Source organism: Palaemon carinicauda, chromosome 43 (assembly GCF_036898095.1).
Source record: "Palaemon carinicauda isolate YSFRI2023 chromosome 43, ASM3689809v2, whole genome shotgun sequence".
NCBI lineage: Eukaryota > Metazoa > Arthropoda > Malacostraca > Decapoda > Palaemonidae > Palaemon > Palaemon carinicauda.
In genome coordinates this window covers 4,029,698-4,051,808 of record NC_090767.1, presented here as the reverse complement: position 1 = coordinate 4,051,808, position 22,111 = coordinate 4,029,698, and the positions used below count along the sequence as shown (strand labels likewise).

At 42.5% G+C, this 22,111-nt stretch overlaps 2 protein-coding genes across 2 annotated transcripts; both read left to right on the top strand.

The window, feature by feature from the left end:
• Window positions 1-6,646: 6,646 nt before the first annotated feature.
• LOC137633686 (serine-rich adhesin for platelets-like) lies at window positions 6,647-15,274 on the top strand. The gene is made up of 9 exons (XM_068365933.1): window positions 6,647-6,989; window positions 7,948-8,192; window positions 8,402-8,543; window positions 9,821-9,988; window positions 10,728-11,175; window positions 12,611-12,889; window positions 13,143-13,261; window positions 14,733-14,857; window positions 15,092-15,274. Exons 1-9 carry the CDS (start codon window positions 6,647-6,649, stop codon window positions 15,272-15,274), a joined length of 2,052 nt encoding a protein of 683 aa, XP_068222034.1.
• A 2,609-nt stretch (window positions 15,275-17,883) lies between these two features.
• Window positions 17,884-22,031, top strand: LOC137633684 (antifreeze protein Maxi-like). Its single transcript, XM_068365932.1, has 4 exons — window positions 17,884-18,138; window positions 19,423-19,564; window positions 20,844-21,011; window positions 21,751-22,031. Exons 1-4 carry the CDS (start codon window positions 17,884-17,886, stop codon window positions 22,029-22,031), a joined length of 846 nt encoding a protein of 281 aa, XP_068222033.1.
• Window positions 22,032-22,111: the final 80 nt, after the last annotated feature.

Genomic DNA, 22,111 nt, shown 5'->3' with positions numbered 1-22,111 from the left:
GGTTACAGCTACGGAAACATCTACGGCTATGGCTATGGCTACGTCAATGGTTATGGCTATGGCTATGTCTATGGTTAAGGCTATGGCTATGTCTATGTCTCTGGCTATGGCTATGGCTATGTCTATGGCTATGGCTATGACTCTGACTATGGATATAGGTCTGGCTATGTGTATGTCTATGGCTATGGCTATAGCTCTCTCTATATCTATGTCTATGGCTATGTCTATGTCTATGTGAATGGCTATATCTATGTCTCTGGCTATGGCTATGTCTATGTCCATGGCTATGGCTATGGATGCTATGGCTATGGCTATGGCTATGATTATGGCTATGTCTCTGGCTATGGCTATGGCTATGGCTATGTCTATGGCTCTGGCTATGGCTATGGCTATGTCTATGGCTATGAATATGGTTATGTCTATATATATGTCTATGTCTATGGCTATGGCTATGGCTATTATTATTATTATTATTACTATCCAAGCTACAACCCTAGTTGGAAAAGCAGGATGCTATAAGCCCAGGGGCTCCAACAGGGAAAAATAGCCCAGTGAGGAAAGGAAATAAGGAAATAAATAAATGAAGAGAATAAATTAACAATAAATCATTCTAAAATAAGAAACAACGTCAAAACAGACATGTCATATAATAAACTATCAACAACATCAAAAACAAATATGTCATAAATAAACTATAAAAAGACTATGTCCGCCTGGTCAACAAAAAAGCATTTGCTCCAACTTTGAAATTTTGTAGTTCTACTGATTCAACCACCCGATTAGGAAGATCATTCCACAACTTGGTCACAGCTGGAATAAAACTTCTAGAGTACTGCGTAGTATTGAGCCTCGTGATGGAGAAGGCCTGGCTATTAGAATTAACTGCCTGCCTAGTATTACGAACAGGATAGAATTGTCCAGGGAGATCTGAATGTAAAGGATGGTCAGAGTTGTGAAAAATCTTATGCAACATGCATAATGAACTAATTGAACGACGGTGCCAAAGATTAATATCTAGATCAGGAATAAGAAATTTAATAGACCGTAAGTTTCTGTCCAACAAATTAAGATGAGAATCAGCAGCTGAAGACCAGACAGGAGAACAATACTCAAAACAAGGTAGAATGAAAGAATTAAAACACTTCTTCAAAATAGATTGATCACCGAAAATCTTGAAAGACTTTCTCAATAAGCCTATTTTTGTGAAATTGAAGAAGACACAGACCTTATATGTTTCTCAAAAGTAAATTTACTGTCGAGAATCACACCTAAAATTTTGAAAGAGTCATACATATTTAAAGAAACATTATCAATACTGAGATCCGGATGTTGAGGAACCACCGTCCTTGACCTACCTACAATCATACTTTGAGTTTTGTTAGGATTCAACTTCATACCCCATAATTTGCACCATGCACTAATTCTAGCTAAATCTCTATTAAGGGATTCACCAACCCTAGATCTACATTCAGGGGATGGAATTGATGCAAAGAGAGTAGCATCACCTGCATATGCAACAAGCTTGTTTTCTAGGCCAAACCACATGTCATGTGTATATAGTATAAAAAGTAATGGGCCAAGAACACTACCCTATGGTTTTAGCAATGGACATGTCTATGTCCATGTCTATATCTATGGCTATGGCTATGACTATGGCTACAACCACGTCCACGTCCATTGCTACGGCTACGTCTTCGGCAACGGCGATGGCAACGGCAAGGCCGACCGCTACGGCTACGGCTACGGCTACGTCTATAGCTATGGCTTAGTCTATGACTATGTCTATGGCTATGCCTATGGCTATGCTCTGTCTATGGGTATGGCAATGGCTATGTCTATGTTTAGCTATGGCTATGGCTATGTCTTATTCTATGTCTATGTGTATGTCTATGGCTATGTCTATGTCTGGCTATGTCTATGTCTATGGCTATGGCTATGTCTATGTCTATGGCTCTGACAACGTCTAAGTCTAAATCTATGGCTATGTCTATGTCTATGTCTATGTCTATGGCTCGGGCTATGGCTCTGGCAATGGCTATGTCTTTGTTTATTGCTATAGCTATGGCTATGTCTGGTTCTGGCTATGGCAATGGCTATCTCTATGTCTATGTCAATGTCTATGTCTAAGTCTGGCTATGGTTATGGATAGGGCTATGGCTATGGCTACGGCTACGGTTACGGCTAAGGCTAGAGCTATATCTTTGGCTACTGCTACGGCTACGACTACGGCTATGTCTATGGCTATGGGTATGGCTATGGCTATGGCTAAGGCTATGGCTAAGGCTATGGCTATGTCTATGTCTATGGCTATATCTATGTTATATCTATGGCTATGGCTATGACTATGTCTATGTCTATGGCTATGTCTATGTCAGTGTCTATGGCTATATTTATTGCTATGGCTATGTTCATGTCTATGGCTATGGCTATGGCTATGGCTAAGGCTATGGCTATGTTTATGGCAAAGTCTATGTCTATTGCTATGGCTATGTTTATGGATATGGCTATCTATATCTATGTCTATGACTATGGCTATGGCTATGGCTATGTCCTTGTCTATGTCCAAGGTTATGGCTATGGCTATGGCTATGGCTATGTTTATGTCTATATATCTGTCTATATCTATGGCTATGTCTATGTCTAAGCATGTCTATGTCTATGTCTATGTCTATGGCTATGGCTATGGCAATGGCTATGGCTATGACTATGTCTATGGCTATTTCTATGGCTATGGCTATGGCTATGGCTATGGCTATAGTGCTGTCTATGGCTTGTTATGTCTATGTCTATGGCTATGGCTGTCTATGGCTATGGCTATGGCTATGTATGTGTAAATGGCTATGGCTATATCTATGGCTATAGCTATGGCTCTGTCTATGGCAATGGCTATTGGTATTTCTATGACTATGGCTATGTTTATGGCCAGGGTTATGGCTATGGCTATGGGTATGTCTATGGCTTTGGCTATATCTCTGTCTTTGGCTATGGCTATGTCTATGGCTATGGCTATGGCTTTGTCTATGTCCATGTCTATGGCTCTGGCTATGGCTAAGGCTATGTCCATGTCTATGGCTATGGCTATGGCTATGTCTAATCTATGGCTATGGCTATGGCTATGGCTATGGTTATAGCTATAGCTATGACTATGGCTAGGGCTATGTCTATGGCTATGGCTATGGCTATGTCTATGTCTATGTTTATGGCTATGGCTATGGCTATGGCTATGTCTATGTCTAAGTCTATGGCTATGGGTCTGTCTATGTGTATGGCTATGGCTATGGCTATGTTTATGGCTATGGCTAGGTCTAAGTCTCTGTCTATGGCTATGGTCATGTCTATATCTATAGCTAGGGCTATGTCTATGTCTATGGCTATGGCTATTATTATGTCTATGTCTCTGGCTATGGCTATGGCTATGTCTAATGCTATGGCTATGGCTATGGCTATGGCTCTGTCTATATCTAAGGCTATGTCTATGTCAATGTCTATGACTATGGCTATGGCTATGGCTCTGTCTATGTCTATGGCTATAGCTATGTCTATGTATATGCCTCTGGCTATGGCTATGGCTATGGCTATGTCTATATCTATGGCTATTTCTGTCGATATATCTATGTCTGGCTAAGACTATGTCTATGACTATGTCTATGTCTAAATCTTTGGCTATGTCTATGGCTATGTCTATGTTTATGACTATGTCTATGTTTATGTCCATAGCTATGGTTATGGCTATGTATATATCTATATCTATGTCTATATATTTGGCAATGTCAATGTCTATGTTTATGACTATGGCTATTGCTATGGCTATGTCTATGTCTATGGGTATGTCTGTGGCTATGGCTAGTGCTCTGGCTATGGCTATGTCTATGGCTATGGCTATGTCTATGTTTGTCTATGTCTAAGGCTATGGCTATGGCTATGGCTATGGCTATGTCTATGGCTATGGCTATGTCTATGGCTATGGCTATGTCTATATCTACCATTGGTATGGCTATCGGTATGGCCATGGCTATGTCCATGTCTATGTCTATGTCTATGGCTAATGCTATATCTATGTCTATGTCTACAGTTAGGCTACGGCTACGGCTATGGCTATGGCTAAGGCTACGGCTATGCCTACGTCCTCGACTACGGCTAAGTCCTCAGCTACGGCTAAGGTTATGGCTACGGCTATGGCTACGGCTATGGCTATTGCTTTGGCTGTGTCTAACTATGGTTATGGCTATGCCTATGGCTATGGCTATGGCTACGGCTAAGGCTATGGCTAAGTGGCTATGTCTGGCTATGGCTATGGCTATATCTATGTCTATGTCTATGGCTATGGCTATGTCTATGTCTGGCTTTGGCTATGGCTATGGCTATTTCTATGGCTATGGCTATGGCTATGTTGCTATGACTATGGTTATGTTTATGTCTATTGCTATGGTAATGGCTATGGGTATGTCTATGGCTATGTCTATGTCTACCATGGTTATGGCTATGGATATGGCTATGGCTATGTCCATGTCTATGTCTATGGCTAATGCTATATATGTCTATATCTATGGCTATGTCTATGTCTATGGCTATGTCAATGGCTATGTCTATGGCTAATGCTATATATGTCTATATCTATGGCTATGGCTATGTCTATGTCTATGGCTATGGCTATGGCTATGTCTACATCTATGGCTATGGCTACGGCATTGTCTATGTCTATGTCTATGGCTATCTCTATGGCTATGGCTATGGCTATGGCTATTTGTATATCTATGGCTATGTCGAAGGCTATCTCTATGTCTATGGCTATGGCTCTGTCTATGGCCATGTCTATAGCTATGGCTATGCCTGATCCTTTCGGTATGGCTATGGCTAAGGCTGAGGCATTGGCTATGGCTATGGCTTTGGATATGGCCATGGCTATATCTATGGCTATGGCTATAGCTATGGCTATGGCTCTGGCTATGTCTATATCTATGGCTATGTCTGTGGCTATGGTAAAGGCTCTGGCTATGGCTATGTCTATGGCTATGTCTATTTGTATGTCTATGTCTGTCTATGTCTAATGGCTAAGGCTATGGCTACGGCTATGTCTATGGCTATGGCAATGTCTATGTCTACCATGGGTATGGCTATGGATATGGCTATGGCTATGTCCATGTCTATGTCTATGTCTATGGCTAAGGCTATGTCTATGTCTATGTCTAAGGTTAGGCCATGGCTACGGCTTTGGCTTTGGATAAGGCTACGGCTATGTCCTCGGCTATGGCTACGTCCTCAGCTATGGCTAAGGCTACAGCTACGGCTATGGCTACAGCCACGGCTATGGCTACGTCTTTGGCTATGGCTATTGCTTTGGCTGTGTCTAGCTATGGCTATGGCCATGCCTATGGCTATGGCTATGGCTATAGCTATGGCTAAGGCTATAGCTATGTGGCTATGTCTGGCTATGGCTATGGCTATATCTATGTCTATGTCTAAGTCTATGGCTATGGCTATGTCTATGTCTGGCTATGGCTTTGGCTATGGCTATTTCTATAGCTATGGCTATGGCTATGGCTCTGTGGCTCTGACTATGGCTATATCTATGTTTATGGCTATGGCAATGGCTATGGTTATGTCTATGGCTATGTCTATGTCTACCATGGGTATGGCTATGGATATGGCTATGGCTATGTCCATGTCTATGTCTATGGCTAATGCTATGTCTATGTGTATGTCTATGTCTATGGCTATGTCTATGTCTATGGCTATATCAATGGCTATGGATATGGCTATGGCTCTGGCTACGTCTATGTGGCTATAGCTATGGACAGTCTATGGCTATGGCTATGGCTATGGCTAAGGCTATGTCTATGGCTCTGGCTCTGTCTGTCTATGGCTATGACTATGGCTATGTCTGGCTATGGCTATGGCTATATATATGTCTATGTCCATGTCTATGTCTATGGAAATGGCTGAGGCTATGGCTACGGCTTTGGCTATGGCTACGGCTATGGCTATGTCTATGGCTATGGCTATGTCTATGTCTATGTCTATATGGCTATGGCTATGGCTATGGCTATGACTATGGCTATGGGTATGGTAATGGCAATGGCTATGGCTTTGTCTATGTCTATGTCTATGGCTATGTCTATGGCAATGAAAAAGGCTATTGGTATATCTATGTCTATGTCAATGTCTATGGCTATGTCTATGTCTATGTGGCTATGGCTTTGGCTATGGCTAAGACTATGAATATGCTATGGCTATAGCTATATCTATATGGCTATGGCTATGGCTATGGTTATGACTATGGCCATGGCTATGGTTATGATTATGTTTATGGCTATGTCTATGTCTATGGCTATGGCTATAGCTATGTCTACATCTATGGCTATGGCTACGGCTATGGCTACGGCAATGTCTATGTCTATGTCTATGTCTATGTCTATGGCTATATCTATGGCTATGGCTATGGCTCTGTCTCTGGCTATGGCTATGGCTGACCCTTTGGGTATGGCTATGGCTATGGCTGAGGCATTGTCTATGGCAATGGCTTTGGCTATGGCTATGTCTATGGCTATGGCTATAGCTATTGCTATGGCTATGGCTGAGGCTATGTCTATGGCTATGGCTATGTCTATGTCAAAAGCTATGACTACAGCTATGGCTGTCTATTGATATGGCTATGACTATGGCTAGGGCTGTGGCTATCACTATGTCTATGGCTAGGGCTATGGCTATAGCTATGGCTATAGCTATGGCTCTGTCACTGGCTATGGCTATGGCTATGTTTATTGCTTTGGCTATGGCTATGTCTATGGCTATTGCTATGGCTATGGCTATGGCTAAGGCTATGGCTAAGTGGCTATCTCTGGCTATGGCTATGGCTATATCTATGTCTATGTCTATGTCTATGGCTATGGCTATGTCTATGTCTTTGGCTATGGCTAGGGCTATGTCTATGACTATTGCTCTGGTAATGGCTATTGCTATGTCTATGGCTATGTCTATGTCTACCATGGGTATGGCTATGGATATGGCTATGGCTATGTTCATGTCTATGTCTATGGCTAATGCTATGTCTATGTCTATGTCTGGCTTTGGCTATGGCTATGGCTATGTCTATGGCTATGACTATGGCTATGGCTATGTTGCTATGACTATGGCTATGTCTATGTCTATTGCTATGATAATGGCTATTGCTATGTCTATGGATATGTCTATGTCTACCATGGGGATGGCTATGGATATGGCTATGGCTATGTCCATGTCTATGTCTATGGCTAATGCTATGTCTATGTCTATGTCTTTGGCTATGGCTAGGGCTATGTCTATGACTATTGCTCTGGTAATGGCTATTGCTATGTCTATGGCTATGTCTATGTCTACCATGGGTATGGCTATGGATATGGCTATGGCTATGTCCATGTCTATGTCTATGGCTAATGCTATGTCTATGTCTATGTCTATGGCTATGGCTAGGGCTATGTCTATGGCTACGGCTAAAGCTACGGCTACGGCTAAGGCTACATCATATGGCTATGGCTAAGGTTACGGCTATGGCTACATCGTATGACTATGGCTACGGCTACGTCTACATCTAAGGCTATCGCTATGGCTACGTCAATGGCTATGGCTAGGGCTATGTCTCTGGCTATGGCTATGACTAAGTCTATGGCTATGGCTATGGCTATATCTATGGCTCTGTCTATAACTATGGCTATGTCTCTGCCTATGTCTATGGCTATGGCTATGGCTATGACTATGGCTATAGTTCTGGCTATGTGTATGTCTATGGCTATGGCTATGGCTATGGCTATAGCTCTGTCTATATCTATGGCTATGTCTATGTCTATGGCTATGTCTATGTCTATGTGTATGGCTATGTTTTTGTCTATGACTATGGCTATGGTTGTGTATGTCTATGGCTCTGGCTATGGCTATGGCTATGGCTATGATTATGGCTGTCTATGGCTATAGCTATGTCTTCATCTATGTATATGGCTATGACTACGGCTACGGGTATGGCCATGGCGTCAAATATGGCTATGGCTATGGCTATGGCCATGTCTATGGCTATGGCTATGTCTATGCCTATGGCTATGGGTATGTCTATGGCTATGGCTATGGCTAGGGCTATGTTCATGTTTATGGCTATGGTTATGTGTATGTCTCTGCCTATGGCTATGGCTATGGCTCTGATAATGGCTATGGCTATGGCTATGGTTATGTGTATGTGTATGTCTATGTCTATGACTATGGCTATAGCTATGGCTCTGGCTCTGGCTATGGTTATGTCTATGTCTATGGCGATGTCTATGGCTATATCTATGTTTATGTCTATGGCTATGTCTATAGCTATGGCTAAGGCTATGGCTATGGCAATGTCTTTGTCTATGGGTATAGCTATGTTTAATGCTATCGTTATACTAAGGCTATGGCTATGTCCATGTCTATGGCTATGGCTATGGCTATGGCTATGACTATGGCTATGTCTATGTCTATGGCTATTGCTATGTCTATGTCTATGACTATGGCCATGGCCCTGGCTAATGCTTTGTCGATGTCTACCATGGGTATGGCTATGGCTATGGCTATGGCTATGTCTATGTCTATGGCTAGGGCTATGGCCATTTCTGTCTATAGCTATGGCTATGGCTATGGCTATAGCTATGGCTATGGCTATTTCTATGGCTATGGCTATATCTATGTTTATGGCTATGTTTAAGTCTATGGCTATGGCTATGTGTATGTGTTTGGCTATGGCTATGGCTATTGCTATGTCTATGTGTATGTCTAAGTCTATGTCTCTGTATGGCTATGGCTATGTATGTGTGGCTATGGCTATGGTTATGCTATGGCTATGGCTATGGCAATGGCAATGGCGATGGCAATGGCTATGGCTATGGCTATGGCTATGGCTATGTCTATGGCTATGGATATGGCTATGGTTATGTTTATGTATGTCTACCATGGTTATGGCTATGTCTCTGTCTATGTCTATGGCTATGGCTATGGCTATGTCTATGTCTATGGCTATGGCTATGTCTATGTTTTTGTCTGTCTGTCTATGGCTATGGCTATGTCTATGGCTTTGGCTATGACTATGGCTATGGCTATGTCTGTCTATGGCTATGGTTATGTCTATTTCTAAGGCTATGTCTATGGTTATGTCTATGTCTATGGCTCTGGCAATGGCTATGTCTATGTCTACCATGGCTAGGGCTATGGCTACAGCTATGGCTATAGCTATGGCTATGGCTATGTCTATGTCTATGGCTATGTCTATGGCTAGGGCTCTGTCTATGTCTATGGCTATGGCTATGGCTCTGGCTGTGTCTATGTCTATGGCTATGTCTATGGCTATGGCTCTGTCTATGTCTATGGCTATGGCTATGGCTCAGGCTGTGTCTATGTCTATGGCTATGGCTATGTCTATGTATATGGCTATGTCTGTCTAAGCCTATTGCTGTCTATGTCTAAGTCTATGGCTACGGCTACTTTGTCTATGGTTATGGCTATAGCTATGGAGATGGCTATGGCTATGCCTAATGCTATGTCTATGTCTATGGCTATGGCTATGTCTATGTGTATGTCTATGGCTACGGCTACGGCTCTGGCTACGTCTATGGCTATGACTATGGCTATGGCTACAGCTATGGCTATGTCTATGTCTATGGCTTTGGCTATGGCAATGTCTACGGCTATGTCTATGTCTATGTCTATGTCAATGGCTACGTCTACGGCTACGGCTACGGCTACGGCTACATCTATGGCTATGGCTATGGCTATGGCTACATCAATGGCTATGCTATGTCTATGTCTATGGCTATGTCTCTGTCAATGTCTATAGCTATGGCTCTGGCTATGGCTATGGCAATGTCTATGTCTATAGCTATGGTTATGTCTATGGCTATCGCTATGTCTAAGGTTATGACTATGGCTATATCCATGTCTATGGCTTTGGCTATGACAATGGCTATGTCTATGTCTATGGCTATTGCTATGTCTATGTCTATGGGTATGGCTATGGCTAAGGCTATGTCTATGTCTACCATGGGTTTGGCTATGGCTATGGCTATGTATATGTCTATGGCTATGGCTATGGCTATGTCTTTGTCTATGGCTATGGTTATAGCTATAGCTAGGGCTATGGCTATGTCTTTGTCTATGGCTATGGCTATGGCTATTGCTATGGCTCTGGCTATGTCTATGGCTATGTCTAAGTCTATGGCTATGGCTATGTCTATGTCTATGGCTATGGCTATGGCTATTGCTATGGCTATGGCTATGTCAATGTCTATATCTATGTCTTCAGATATTGCTATGGCTATGGCTATATCAATGTCTATGTATATGTCTGTCTTTGGCTATGACTATGTCCTTGTCTATGCCTATGGCTATGGCTATGGCTATATCTATGTCTGTAGCCATGGCTATGGCCATGTTCATGTCTATGTTTATGTCTATGTCTATGGCTATGTCTATGGCTATGGCTAAGGCAATGTCGATGGCTATGGCTATGGCTATGTCTATGTCTATGTCTATGGCTATGGCTATGTATACCATGGCTATGGCTATGGCTATATCTATGTCTATGGCTATGGCTATGGCTATATCTATGTCTATGGTTATGGCTATGGCTATGGCTATGTCTATGGCTTTGGCTTCGGCTATGACTATGGCTATGGCTATGGCTATGGCTATGGCTATGGCTATGTCTATGTCTATGGCTATGGCTATGTATACCATGGCTTTAGCTATGGCTATGTCTATGTCTATGGCTGTGGCTATGTTTATATCTATGTCTACGGAGACGGCTATGGCTACGGCTACATATATGGCTATGGCAACGGCTACGGATATGGCTAAAGCTATGGCTTTGGCTATGGCTATGTCTATGGCTATGGCTGTGGCTAAACCCTGTCTATGGCTATGGCTATGGCCATATCTATGTCTCTGGCTATGGATATGGCTTTGTCTATTGCTACAGCTACAGCTACGGCTACGGCTACATCATACGGCTATGGCTATGGCTAAGGTTACAGCTACGGAAACATCTACGGCTATGGCTATGGCTACGTCAATGGTTATGGCTATGGCTATGTCTATGGTTAAGGCTATGGCTATGTCTATGTCTATGGCTATGGCTATGGCTATGTCTATGGCTATGGCTATGACTCTGACTATGGATATAGGTCTGGCTATGTGTATGTCTATGGCTATGGCTATAGCTCTCTCTATATCTATGTCTATGGCTATGTCTATGTCTATGTGAATGGCTATATCTATGTCTCTGGCTATGGCTATGTCTATGTCCATGGCTATGGCTATGGATGCTATGGCTATGGCTATGGCTATGATTATGGCTATGTCTCTGGCTATGGCTATGGCTATGGCTATGTCTATGGCTCTGGCTATGGCTATGGCTATGTCTATGGCTATGACTATGGTTATGTCTATATATATGTCTATGTCTATGGCTATGGCTATGGCTATTATTATTATTATTATTACTATCCAAGCTACAACCCTAGTTGGAAAAGCAGGATGCTATAAGCCCAGGGGCTCCAACAGGGAAAAATAGCCCAGTGAGGAAAGGAAATAAGGAAATAAATAAATGAAGAGAATAAATTAACAATAAATCATTCTAAAATAAGAAACAACGTCAAAACAGACATGTCATATAATAAACTATCAACAACATCAAAAACAAATATGTCATAAATAAACTATAAAAAGACTATGTCCGCCTGGTCAACAAAAAAGCATTTGCTCCAACTTTGAACTTTTGTAGTTCTACTGATTCAACCACCCGATTAGGAAGATCATTCCACAACTTGGTCACAGCTGGAATAAAACTTCTAGAGTACTGCGTAGTATTGAGCCTCGTGATGGAGAAGGCCTGGCTATTAGAATTAACTGCCTGCCTAGTATTACGAACAGGATAGAATTGTCCAGGGAGATCTGAATGTAAAGGATGGTCAGAGTTGTGAAAAATCTTATGCAACATGCATAATGAACTAATTGAACGACGGTGCCAAAGATTAATATCTAGATCAGGAATAAGAAATTTAATAGACCGTAAGTTTCTGTCCAACAAATTAAGATGAGAATCAGCAGCTGAAGACCAGACAGGAGAACAATACTCAAAACAAGGTAGAATGAAAGAATTAAAACACTTCTTCAAAATAGATTGATCACCGAAAATCTTGAAAGACTTTCTCAATAAGCCTATTTTTTGTGAAATTGAAGAAGACACAGACCTTATATGTTTCTCAAAAGTAAATTTACTGTCGAGAATCACACCTAAAATTTTGAAAGAGTCATACATATTTAAAGAAACATTATCAATACTGAGATCCGGATGTTGAGGAACCACCGTCCTTGACCTACCTACAATCATACTTTGAGTTTTGTTAGGATTCAACTTCATACCCCATAATTTGCACCATGCACTAATTCTAGCTAAATCTCTATTAAGGGATTCACCAACCCTAGATCTACATTCAGGGGATGGAATTGATGCAAAGAGAGTAGCATCACCTGCATATGCAACAAGCTTGTTTTCTAGGCCAAACCACATGTCATGTGTATATAGTATAAAAAGTAATGGGCCAAGAACACTACCCTATGGTTTTAGCAATGGACATGTCTATGTCCATGTCTATATCTATGGCTATGGCTATGACTATGGCTACAACCACGTCCACGTCCATTGCTACGGCTACGTCTTCGGCAACGGCGATGGCAACGGCAAGGCCGACCGCTACGGCTACGGCTACGGCTACGTCTATAGCTATGGCTTAGTCTATGACTATGTCTATGGCTATGCCTATGGCTATGCTCTGTCTATGGGTATGGCAATGGCTATGTCTATGTTTAGCTATGGCTATGGCTATGTCTTATTCTATGTCTATGTGTATGTCTATGGCTATGTCTATGTCTGGCTATGTCTATGTCTATGGCTATGGCTATGTCTATGTCTATGGCTCTGACAACGTCTAAGTCTAAATCTATGGCTATGTCTATGTCTATGTCTATGTCTATGTCTATGGCTCGGGCTATGGCTCTGGCAATGGCTATGTCTTTGTTTATTGCTATAGCTATGGCTATGTCTGGTTCTGGCTATGGCAATGGCTATCTCTATGTCTATGTCAATGTCTATGTCTAAGTCTGGCTATGGTTATGGATAGGGCTATGGCTATGGCTACGGCTACGGTTACGGCTAAGGCTAGAGCTATATCTTTGGCTACTGCTACGGCTACGACTACGGCTATGTCTATGGCTATGGGTATGGCTATGGCTATGGCTAAGGCTATGGCTAAGGCTATGGCTATGTCTATGTCTATGGCTATATCTATGTTATATCTATGGCTATGGCTATGACTATGTCTATGTCTATGGCTATGTCTATGTCAGTGTCTATGGCTATATTTATGGCTATGGCTATGTTCATGTCTATGGCTATGGCTATGGCTATGGCTAAGGCTATGGCTATGTTTATGGCAAAGTCTATGTCTATTGCTATGGCTATGTTTATGGATATGGCTATCTATATCTATGTCTATGACTATGGCTATGGCTATGGCTATGTCCTTGTCTATGTCCAAGGTTATGGCTATGGCTATGGCTATGGCTATGTTTATGTCTATATATCTGTCTATATCTATGGCTATGTCTATGTCTAAGCATGTCTATGTCTATGTCTATGTCTATGGCTATGGCTATGGCAATGGCTATGGCTATGACTATGTCTATGGCTATTTCTATGGCTATGGCTATGGCTATGGCTATGGCTATAGTGCTGTCTATGGCTTGTTATGTCTATGTCTATGGCTATGGCTGTCTATGGCTATGGCTATGGCTATGTATGTGTAAATGGCTATGGCTATATCTATGGCTATAGCTATGGCTCTGTCTATGGCAATGGCTATTGGTATTTCTATGACTATGGCTATGTTTATGGCCAGGGTTATGGCTATGGCTATGGGTATGTCTATGGCTTTGGCTATATCTCTGTCTTTGGCTATGGCTATGTCTATGGCTATGGCTATGGCTTTGTCTATGTCCATGTCTATGGCTCTGGCTATGGCTAAGGCTATGTCCATGTCTATGGCTATGGCTATGGCTATGTCTAATCTATGGCTATGGCTATGGCTATGGCTATGGTTATAGCTATAGCTATGGACTATGGCTAGGGCTATGTCTATGGCTATGGCTATGGCTATGTCTATGTCTATGTTTATGGCTATGGCTATGGCTATGGCTATGTCTATGTCTAAGTCTATGGCTATGGGTCTGTCTATGTGTATGGCTATGGCTATGGCTATGTTTATGGCTATGGCTAGGTCTAAGTCTCTGTCTATGGCTATGGTCATGTCTATATCTATAGCTAGGGCTATGTCTATGTCTATGGCTATGGCTATTATTATGTCTATGTCTCTGGCTATGGCTATGGCTATGTCTAATGCTATGGCTATGGCTATGGCTATGGCTCTGTCTATATCTAAGGCTATGTCTATGTCAATGTCTATGACTATGGCTATGGCTATGGCTCTGTCTATGTCTATGGCTATAGCTATGTCTATGTATATGCCTCTGGCTATGGCTATGGCTATGGCTATGTCTATATCTATGGCTATTTCTGTCGATATATCTATGTCTGGCTAAGACTATGTCTATGACTATGTCTATGTCTAAATCTTTGGCTATGTCTATGGCTATGTCTATGTTTATGACTATGTCTATGTTTATGTCCATAGCTATGGTTATGGCTATGTATATATCTATATCTATGTCTATATATTTGGCAATGTCAATGTCTATGTTTATGACTATGGCTATTGCTATGGCTATGTCTATGTCTATGGGTATGTCTGTGGCTATGGCTAGTGCTCTGGCTATGGCTATGTCTATGGCTATGGCTATGTCTATGTCTGTCTATGTCTAAGGCTATGGCTATGGCTATGGCTATGGCTATGTCTATGGCTATGGCTATGTCTATGGCTATGGCTATGTCTATATCTACCATTGGTATGGCTATCGGTATGGCTATGGCTATGTCCATGTCTATGTCTATGTCTATGGCTAATGCTATATCTATGTCTATGTCTACAGTTAGGCTACGGCTACGGCTATGGCTATGGCTAAGGCTACGGCTATGCCTACGTCCTCGACTACGGCTAAGTCCTCAGCTACGGCTAAGGTTATGGCTACGGCTATGGCTACGGCTATGGCTATTGCTTTGGCTGTGTCTAACTATGGTTATGGCTATGCCTATGGCTATGGCTATGGCTACGGCTAAGGCTATGGCTAAGTGGCTATGTCTGGCTATGGCTATGGCTATATCTATGTCTATGTCTATGGCTATGGCTATGTCTATGTCTGGCTTTGGCTATGGCTATGGCTATTTCTATGGCTATGGCTATGGCTATGTTGCTATGACTATGGTTATGTTTATGTCTATTGCTATGGTAATGGCTATGGGTATGTCTATGGCTATGTCTATGTCTACCATGGTTATGGCTATGGATATGGCTATGGCTATGTCCATGTCTATGTCTATGGCTAATGCTATATATGTCTATATCTATGGCTATGTCTATGTCTATGGCTATGTCAATGGCTATGTCTATGGCTAATGCTATATATGTCTATATCTATGGCTATGGCTATGTCTATGTCTATGGCTATGGCTATGGCTATGTCTACATCTATGGCTATGGCTACGGCATTGTCTATGTCTATGTCTATGGCTATCTCTATGGCTATGGCTATGGCTATGGCTATTTGTATATCTATGGCTATGTCGAAGGCTATCTCTATGTCTATGGCTATGGCTCTGTCTATGGCCATGTCTATAGCTATGGCTATGCCTGATCCTTTCGGTATGGCTATGGCTAAGGCTGAGGCATTGGCTATGGCTATGGCTTTGGATATGGCCATGGCTATATCTATGGCTATGGCTATAGCTATGGCTATGGCTCTGGCTATGTCTATATCTATGGCTATGTCTGTGGCTATGGTAAAGGCTCTGGCTATGGCTATGTCTATGGCTATGTCTATTTGTATGTCTATGTCTGTCTATGTCTAATGGCTAAGGCTATGGCTACGGCTATGTCTATGGCTATGGCAATGTCTATGTCTACCATGGGTATGGCTATGGATATGGCTATGGCTATGTCCATGTCTATGTCTATGTCTATGGCTAAGGCTATGTCTATGTCTATGTCTAAGGTTAGGCCATGGCTACGGCTTTGGCTTTGGATAAGGCTACGGCTATGTCCTCGGCTATGGCTACGTCCTCAGCTATGGCTAAGGCTACAGCTACGGCTATGGCTACAGCCACGGCTATGGCTACGTCTTTGGCTATGGCTATTGCTTTGGCTGTGTCTAGCTATGGCTATGGCCATGCCTATGGCTATGGCTATGGCTATAGCTATGGCTAAGGCTATAGCTATGTGGCTATGTCTGGCTATGGCTATGGCTATATCTATGTCTATGTCTAAGTCTATGGCTATGGCTATGTCTATGTCTGGCTATGGCTTTGGCTATGGCTATTTCTATAGCTATGGCTATGGCTATGGCTCTGTGGCTCTGACTATGGCTATATCTATGTTTATGGCTATGGCAATGGCTATGGTTATGTCTATGGCTATGTCTATGTCTACCATGGGTATGGCTATGGATATGGCTATGGCTATGTCCATGTCTATGTCTATGGCTAATGCTATGTCTATGTGTATGTCTATGTCTATGGCTATGTCTATGTCTATGGCTATATCAATGGCTATGGATATGGCTATGGCTCTGGCTACGTCTATGTGGCTATAGCTATGGACAGTCTATGGCTATGGCTATGGCTATGGCTAAGGCTATGTCTATGGCTCTGGCTCTGTCTGTCTATGGCTATGACTATGGCTATGTCTGGCTATGGCTATGGCTATATATATGTCTATGTCCATGTCTATGTCTATGGAAATGGCTGAGGCTATGGCTACGGCTTTGGCTATGGCTACGGCTATGGCTATGTCTATGGCTATGGCTATGTCTATGTCTATGTCTATATGGCTATGGCTATGGCTATGGCTATGACTATGGCTATGGGTATGGTAATGGCAATGGCTATGGCTTTGTCTATGTCTATGTCTATGGCTATGTCTATGGCAATGAAAAAGGCTATTGGTATATCTATGTCTATGTCAATGTCTATGGCTATGTCTATGTCTATGTGGCTATGGCTTTGGCTATGGCTAAGACTATGAATATGCTATGGCTATAGCTATATCTATATGGCTATGGCTATGGCTATGGTTATGACTATGGCCATGGCTATGGTTATGATTATGTTTATGGCTATGTCTATGTCTATGGCTATGGCTATAGCTATGTCTACATCTATGGCTATGGCTACGGCTATGGCTACGGCAATGTCTATGTCTATGTCTATGTCTATGTCTATGGCTATATCTATGGCTATGGCTATGGCTCTGTCTCTGGCTATGGCTATGGCTGACCCTTTGGGTATGGCTATGGCTATGGCTGAGGCATTGTCTATGGCAATGGCTTTGGCTATGGCTATGTCTATGGCTATGGCTATAGCTATTGCTATGGCTATGGCTGAGGCTATGTCTATGGCTATGGCTATGTCTATGTCAAAAGCTATGACTACAGCTATGGCTGTCTATTGATATGGCTATGACTATGGCTAGGGCTGTGGCTATCACTATGTCTATGGCTATGGCTATGGCTATAGCTATGGCTATAGCTATGGCTATGTCACTGGCTATGGCTATGGCTATGGCTATGTTTATTGCTTTGGCTATGGCTATGTCTATGGCTATTGCTATGGCTATGGCTATGGCTAAGGCTATGGCTAAGTGGCTATGTCTGGCTATGGCTATGGCTATATCTATGTCTATGTCTATGTCTATGGCTATGGCTATGTCTATGTCTTTGGCTATGGCTAGGGCTATGTCTATGACTATTGCTCTGGTAATGGCTATTGCTATGTCTATGGCTATGTCTATGTCTACCATGGGTATGGCTATGGATATGGCTATGGCTATGTCCATGTCTATGTCTATGGCTAATGCTATGTCTAGGCCTATGTCTGGCTTTGGCTATGGCTATGGCTATGTCTATGGCTATGACTATGGCTATGGCTATGTTGCTATGACTATGGCTATGTCTATGTCTATTGCTATGATAATGGCTATTGCTATGTCTATGGATATGTCTATGTCTACCATGGGGATGGCTATGGATATGGCTATGGCTATGTCCATGTCTATGTCTATGGCTAATGCTATGTCTATGTCTATGTCTTTGGCTATGGCTAGGGCTATGTCTATGACTATTGCTCTGGTAATGGCTATTGCTATGTCTATGGCTATGTCTATGTCTACCATGGGTATGGCTATGGATATGGCTATGGCTATGTCCATGTCTATGTCTATGGCTAATGCTATGTCTATGTCTATGTCTATGGCTATGGCTAGGGCTATGTCTATGGCTACGGCTAAAGCTACGGCTACGGCTAAGGCTACATCATATGGCTATGGCTAAGGTTACGGCTATGGCTACATCGTATGACTATGGCTACGGCTACGTCTACATCTAAGGCTATCGCTATGGCTACGTCAATGGCTATGGCTAGGGCTATGTCTCTGGCTATGGCTATGACTAAGTCTATGGCTATGGCTATGGCTATATCTATGGCTCTGTCTATAACTATGGCTATGTCTCTGCCTATGTCTATGGCTATGGCTATGGCTATGACTATGGCTATAGTTCTGGCTATGTGTATGTCTATGGCTATGGCTATGGCTATGGCTATAGCTCTGTCTATATCTATGGCTATGTCTATGTCTATGGCTATGTCTATGTCTATGTGTATGGCTATGTTTTTGTCTATGACTATGGCTATGGTTGTGTATGTCTATGGCTCTGGCTATGGCTATGGCTATGGCTATGATTATGGCTGTCTATGGCTATAGCTATGTCTTCATCTATGTATATGGCTATGACTACGGCTACGGGTATGGCCATGGCGTCAAATATGGCTATGGCTATGGCTATGGCCATGTCTATGGCTATGGCTATGTCTATGCCTATGGCTATGGGTATGTCTATGGCTATGGCTATGGCTAGGGCTATGTTCATGTTTATGGCTATGGTTATGTGTATGTCTCTGCCTATGGCTATGGCTATGGCTCTGATAATGGCTATGGCTATGGCTATGGTTATGTGTATGTGTATGTCTATGTCTATGACTATGGCTATAGCTATGGCTCTGGCTCTTGCTATGGTTATGTCTATGTCTATGGCGATGTCTATGGCTATATCTATGTTTATGTCTATGGCTATGTCTATAGCTATGGCTAAGGCTATGGCTATGGCAATGTCTTTGTCTATGGGTATAGCTATGTTTAATGCTATCGTTATACTAAGGCTATGGCTATGTCCATGTCTATGGCTATGGCTATGGCTATGGCTATGACTATGGCTATGTCTATGTCTATGGCTATTGCTATGTATATGTCTATGACTATGGCCATGGCCCTGGCTAATGCTTTGTCGATGTCTACCATGGGTATGGCTATGGCTATGGCTATGGCTATGTCTATGTCTATGGCTAGGGCTATGGCCATTTCTGTCTATAGCTATGGCTATGGCTATGGCTATAGCTATGGCTATGGCTATTTCTATGGCTATGGCTATATCTATGTTTATGGCTATGTTTAAGTCTATGGCTATGGCTATGTGTATGTGTTTGGCTATGGCTATGGCTATTGCTATGTCTATGTGTATGTCTAAGTCTATGTCTCTGTGTATGGCTATGGCTATGTATGTGTGGCTATGGCTATGGTTATGCTATGGCTATGGCTATGGCAATGGCAATGGCGATGGCAATGGCTATGGCTATGGCTATGGCTATGGCTATGTCTATGGCTATGGATATGGCTATGGTTATGTTTATGTATGTCTACCATGGTTATGGCTATGTCTCTGTCTATGTCTATGGCTATGGCTATGGCTATGTCTATGTCTATGGCTATGGCTATGTCTATGTTTTTGTCTGTCTGTCTATGGCTATGGCTATGTCTATGGCTTTGGCTATGACTATGGCTATGGCTATGTCTGTCTATGGCTATGGTTATGTGTATTTCTAAGGCTATGTCTATGGTTATGTCTATGTCTATGGCTCTGGCAATGGCTATGTCTATGTCTACCATGGCTATGGCTATGGCTACAGCTATGGCTATAGCTATGGCTATGGCTATGTCTATGTCTATGGCTATGTCTATGGCTAGGGCTCTGTCTATGTCTATGGCTATGGCTATGGCTCTGGCTGTGTCTATGTCTATGGCTATGTCTATGGCTATGGCTCTGTCTATGTCTATGGCTATGGCTATGGCTCAGGCTGTGTCTATGTCTATGGCTATGGCTATGTCTATGTATATGGCTATGTCTGTCTAAGCCTATTGCTGTCTATTTCTAAGTCTATGGCTACGGCTACTTTGTCTATGGTTATGGCTATAGCTATGGAGATGGCTATGGCTATGCCTAATGCTATGTCTATGTCTATGGCTATGGCTATGTCTATGTGTATGTCTCTGGCTACGGCTACGGCTCTGGCTACGTCTATGGCTATGACTATGGCTATGGCTACAGCTATGGCTATGTCTATGTCTATGGCTTTGGCTATGGCAATGTCTACGGCTATGTCTATGTCTATGTCTATGTCAATGGCTACGTCTACGGCTACGGCTACGGCTACGGCTACATCTATGGCTATGGCTATGGCTATGGCTACATCAATGGCTATGCTATGTCTATGTCTATGGCTATGTCTCTGTCAATGTCTATAGCTATGGCTCTGGCTATGGCTATGGCAATGTCTATGTCTATAGCTATGGTTATGTCTATGGCTATCGCTATGTCTAAGGTTATGACTATGGCTATATTCATGTCTATGGCTTTGGCTATGACAATGGCTATGTCTATGTCTATGGCTATTGCTATGTCTATGTCTATGGGTATGGCTATGGCTAAGGCTATGTCTATGTCTACCATGGGTTTGGCTATGGCTATGGCTATGTATATGTCTATGGCTATGGCTATGGCTATGTCTTTGTCTATGGCTATGGTTATAGCTATAGCTAGGGCTATGGCTATGTCTTTGTCTATGGCTATCGCTATGGCTATTGCTATGGCTCTGGCTATGTCTATGGCTATGTCTAAGTCTATGGCTATGGCTATGTCTATGTCTATGGCTATGGCTATGGCTATTGCTATGGCTATGGCTATGTCAATGTCTATATCTATGTCTTCAGATATTGCTATGGCTATGGCTATATCAATGTCTATGTATATGTCTGTCTTTGGCTATGACTATGTCCTTGTCTATGCCTATGGCTATGGCTATGGCTATATCTATGTCTGTAGCCATGGCTATGGCCATGTTCATGTCTATGTTTATGTCTATGTCTATGGCTATGTCTATGGCTATGGCTAAGGCAATGTCGATGGCTATGGCTATGGCTATGTCAATGTCTATGTCTATGGCTATGGCTATGTATACCATGGCTATGGCTATGGCTATATCTATGTCTATGGCTATGGCTATGGCTATATCTATGTCTATGGTTATGGCTATGGCTATGGCTATGTCTATGGCTTTGGCTTCGGCTATGACTATGGCTATGGCTAGGGCTATGGCTATGGCTATGGCTATGTCTATGTCTATGGCTATGGCTATGTATACCATGGCTTTAGCTATGGCTATGTCTATGTCTATGGCTGTGGCTATGTTTATATCTATGTCTACGGAGACGGCTATGGCTACGGCTACATATATGGCTATGGCAACGGCTACGGATATGGCTAAAGCTATGGCTTTGGCTATGGCTATGTCTATGGCTATGGCTGTGGCTATAACCCTGTCTATGGCTATGGCTATGGCCATATCTATGTCTCTGGCTATGGATATGGCTTTGTCTATTGCTACAGCTACAGCTACGGCTACGGCTACATCATACGGCTATGGCTATGGCTAAGGTTACAGCTACGGAAACATCTACGGCTATGGCTATGGCTACGTCAATGGTTATGGCTATGGCTATGTCTATGGTTAAGG

What these genes read in the sequence shown, in the direction of transcription:
- LOC137633684 (XM_068365932.1), top strand. Translation starts at nt 17,884, where the DNA reads ATGTCTATGTCTATGTCTATGGCTATGGCTATGTCTATGTCTTTGGCT. An exon ending in ATGACTATGGCTATGGCTAT is followed by an intron (nt 18,139 to 19,422) that starts GTTGCTATGACT and finishes CGTTATACTAAG; the next exon opens with GCTATGGCTATGTCCATGTC. An exon ending in TGCTATGTCTATGTCTATGG is followed by an intron (nt 21,012 to 21,750) that starts GTATGGCTATGG and finishes CCATGGCTTTAG; the next exon opens with CTATGGCTATGTCTATGTCT.
- LOC137633686 (XM_068365933.1), top strand. Translation starts at nt 6,647, where the DNA reads ATGGCTATGACTATGGCTAGGGCTGTGGCTATCACTATGTCTATGGCT. An exon ending in ATGGATATAGGTCTGGCTAT is followed by an intron (nt 11,176 to 12,610) that starts GTGTATGTCTAT and finishes CTATGGTTTTAG; the next exon opens with CAATGGACATGTCTATGTCC. An exon ending in TGGGTATGTCTGTGGCTATG is followed by an intron (nt 14,858 to 15,091) that starts GCTAGTGCTCTG and finishes GTCTACAGTTAG; the next exon opens with GCTACGGCTACGGCTATGGC.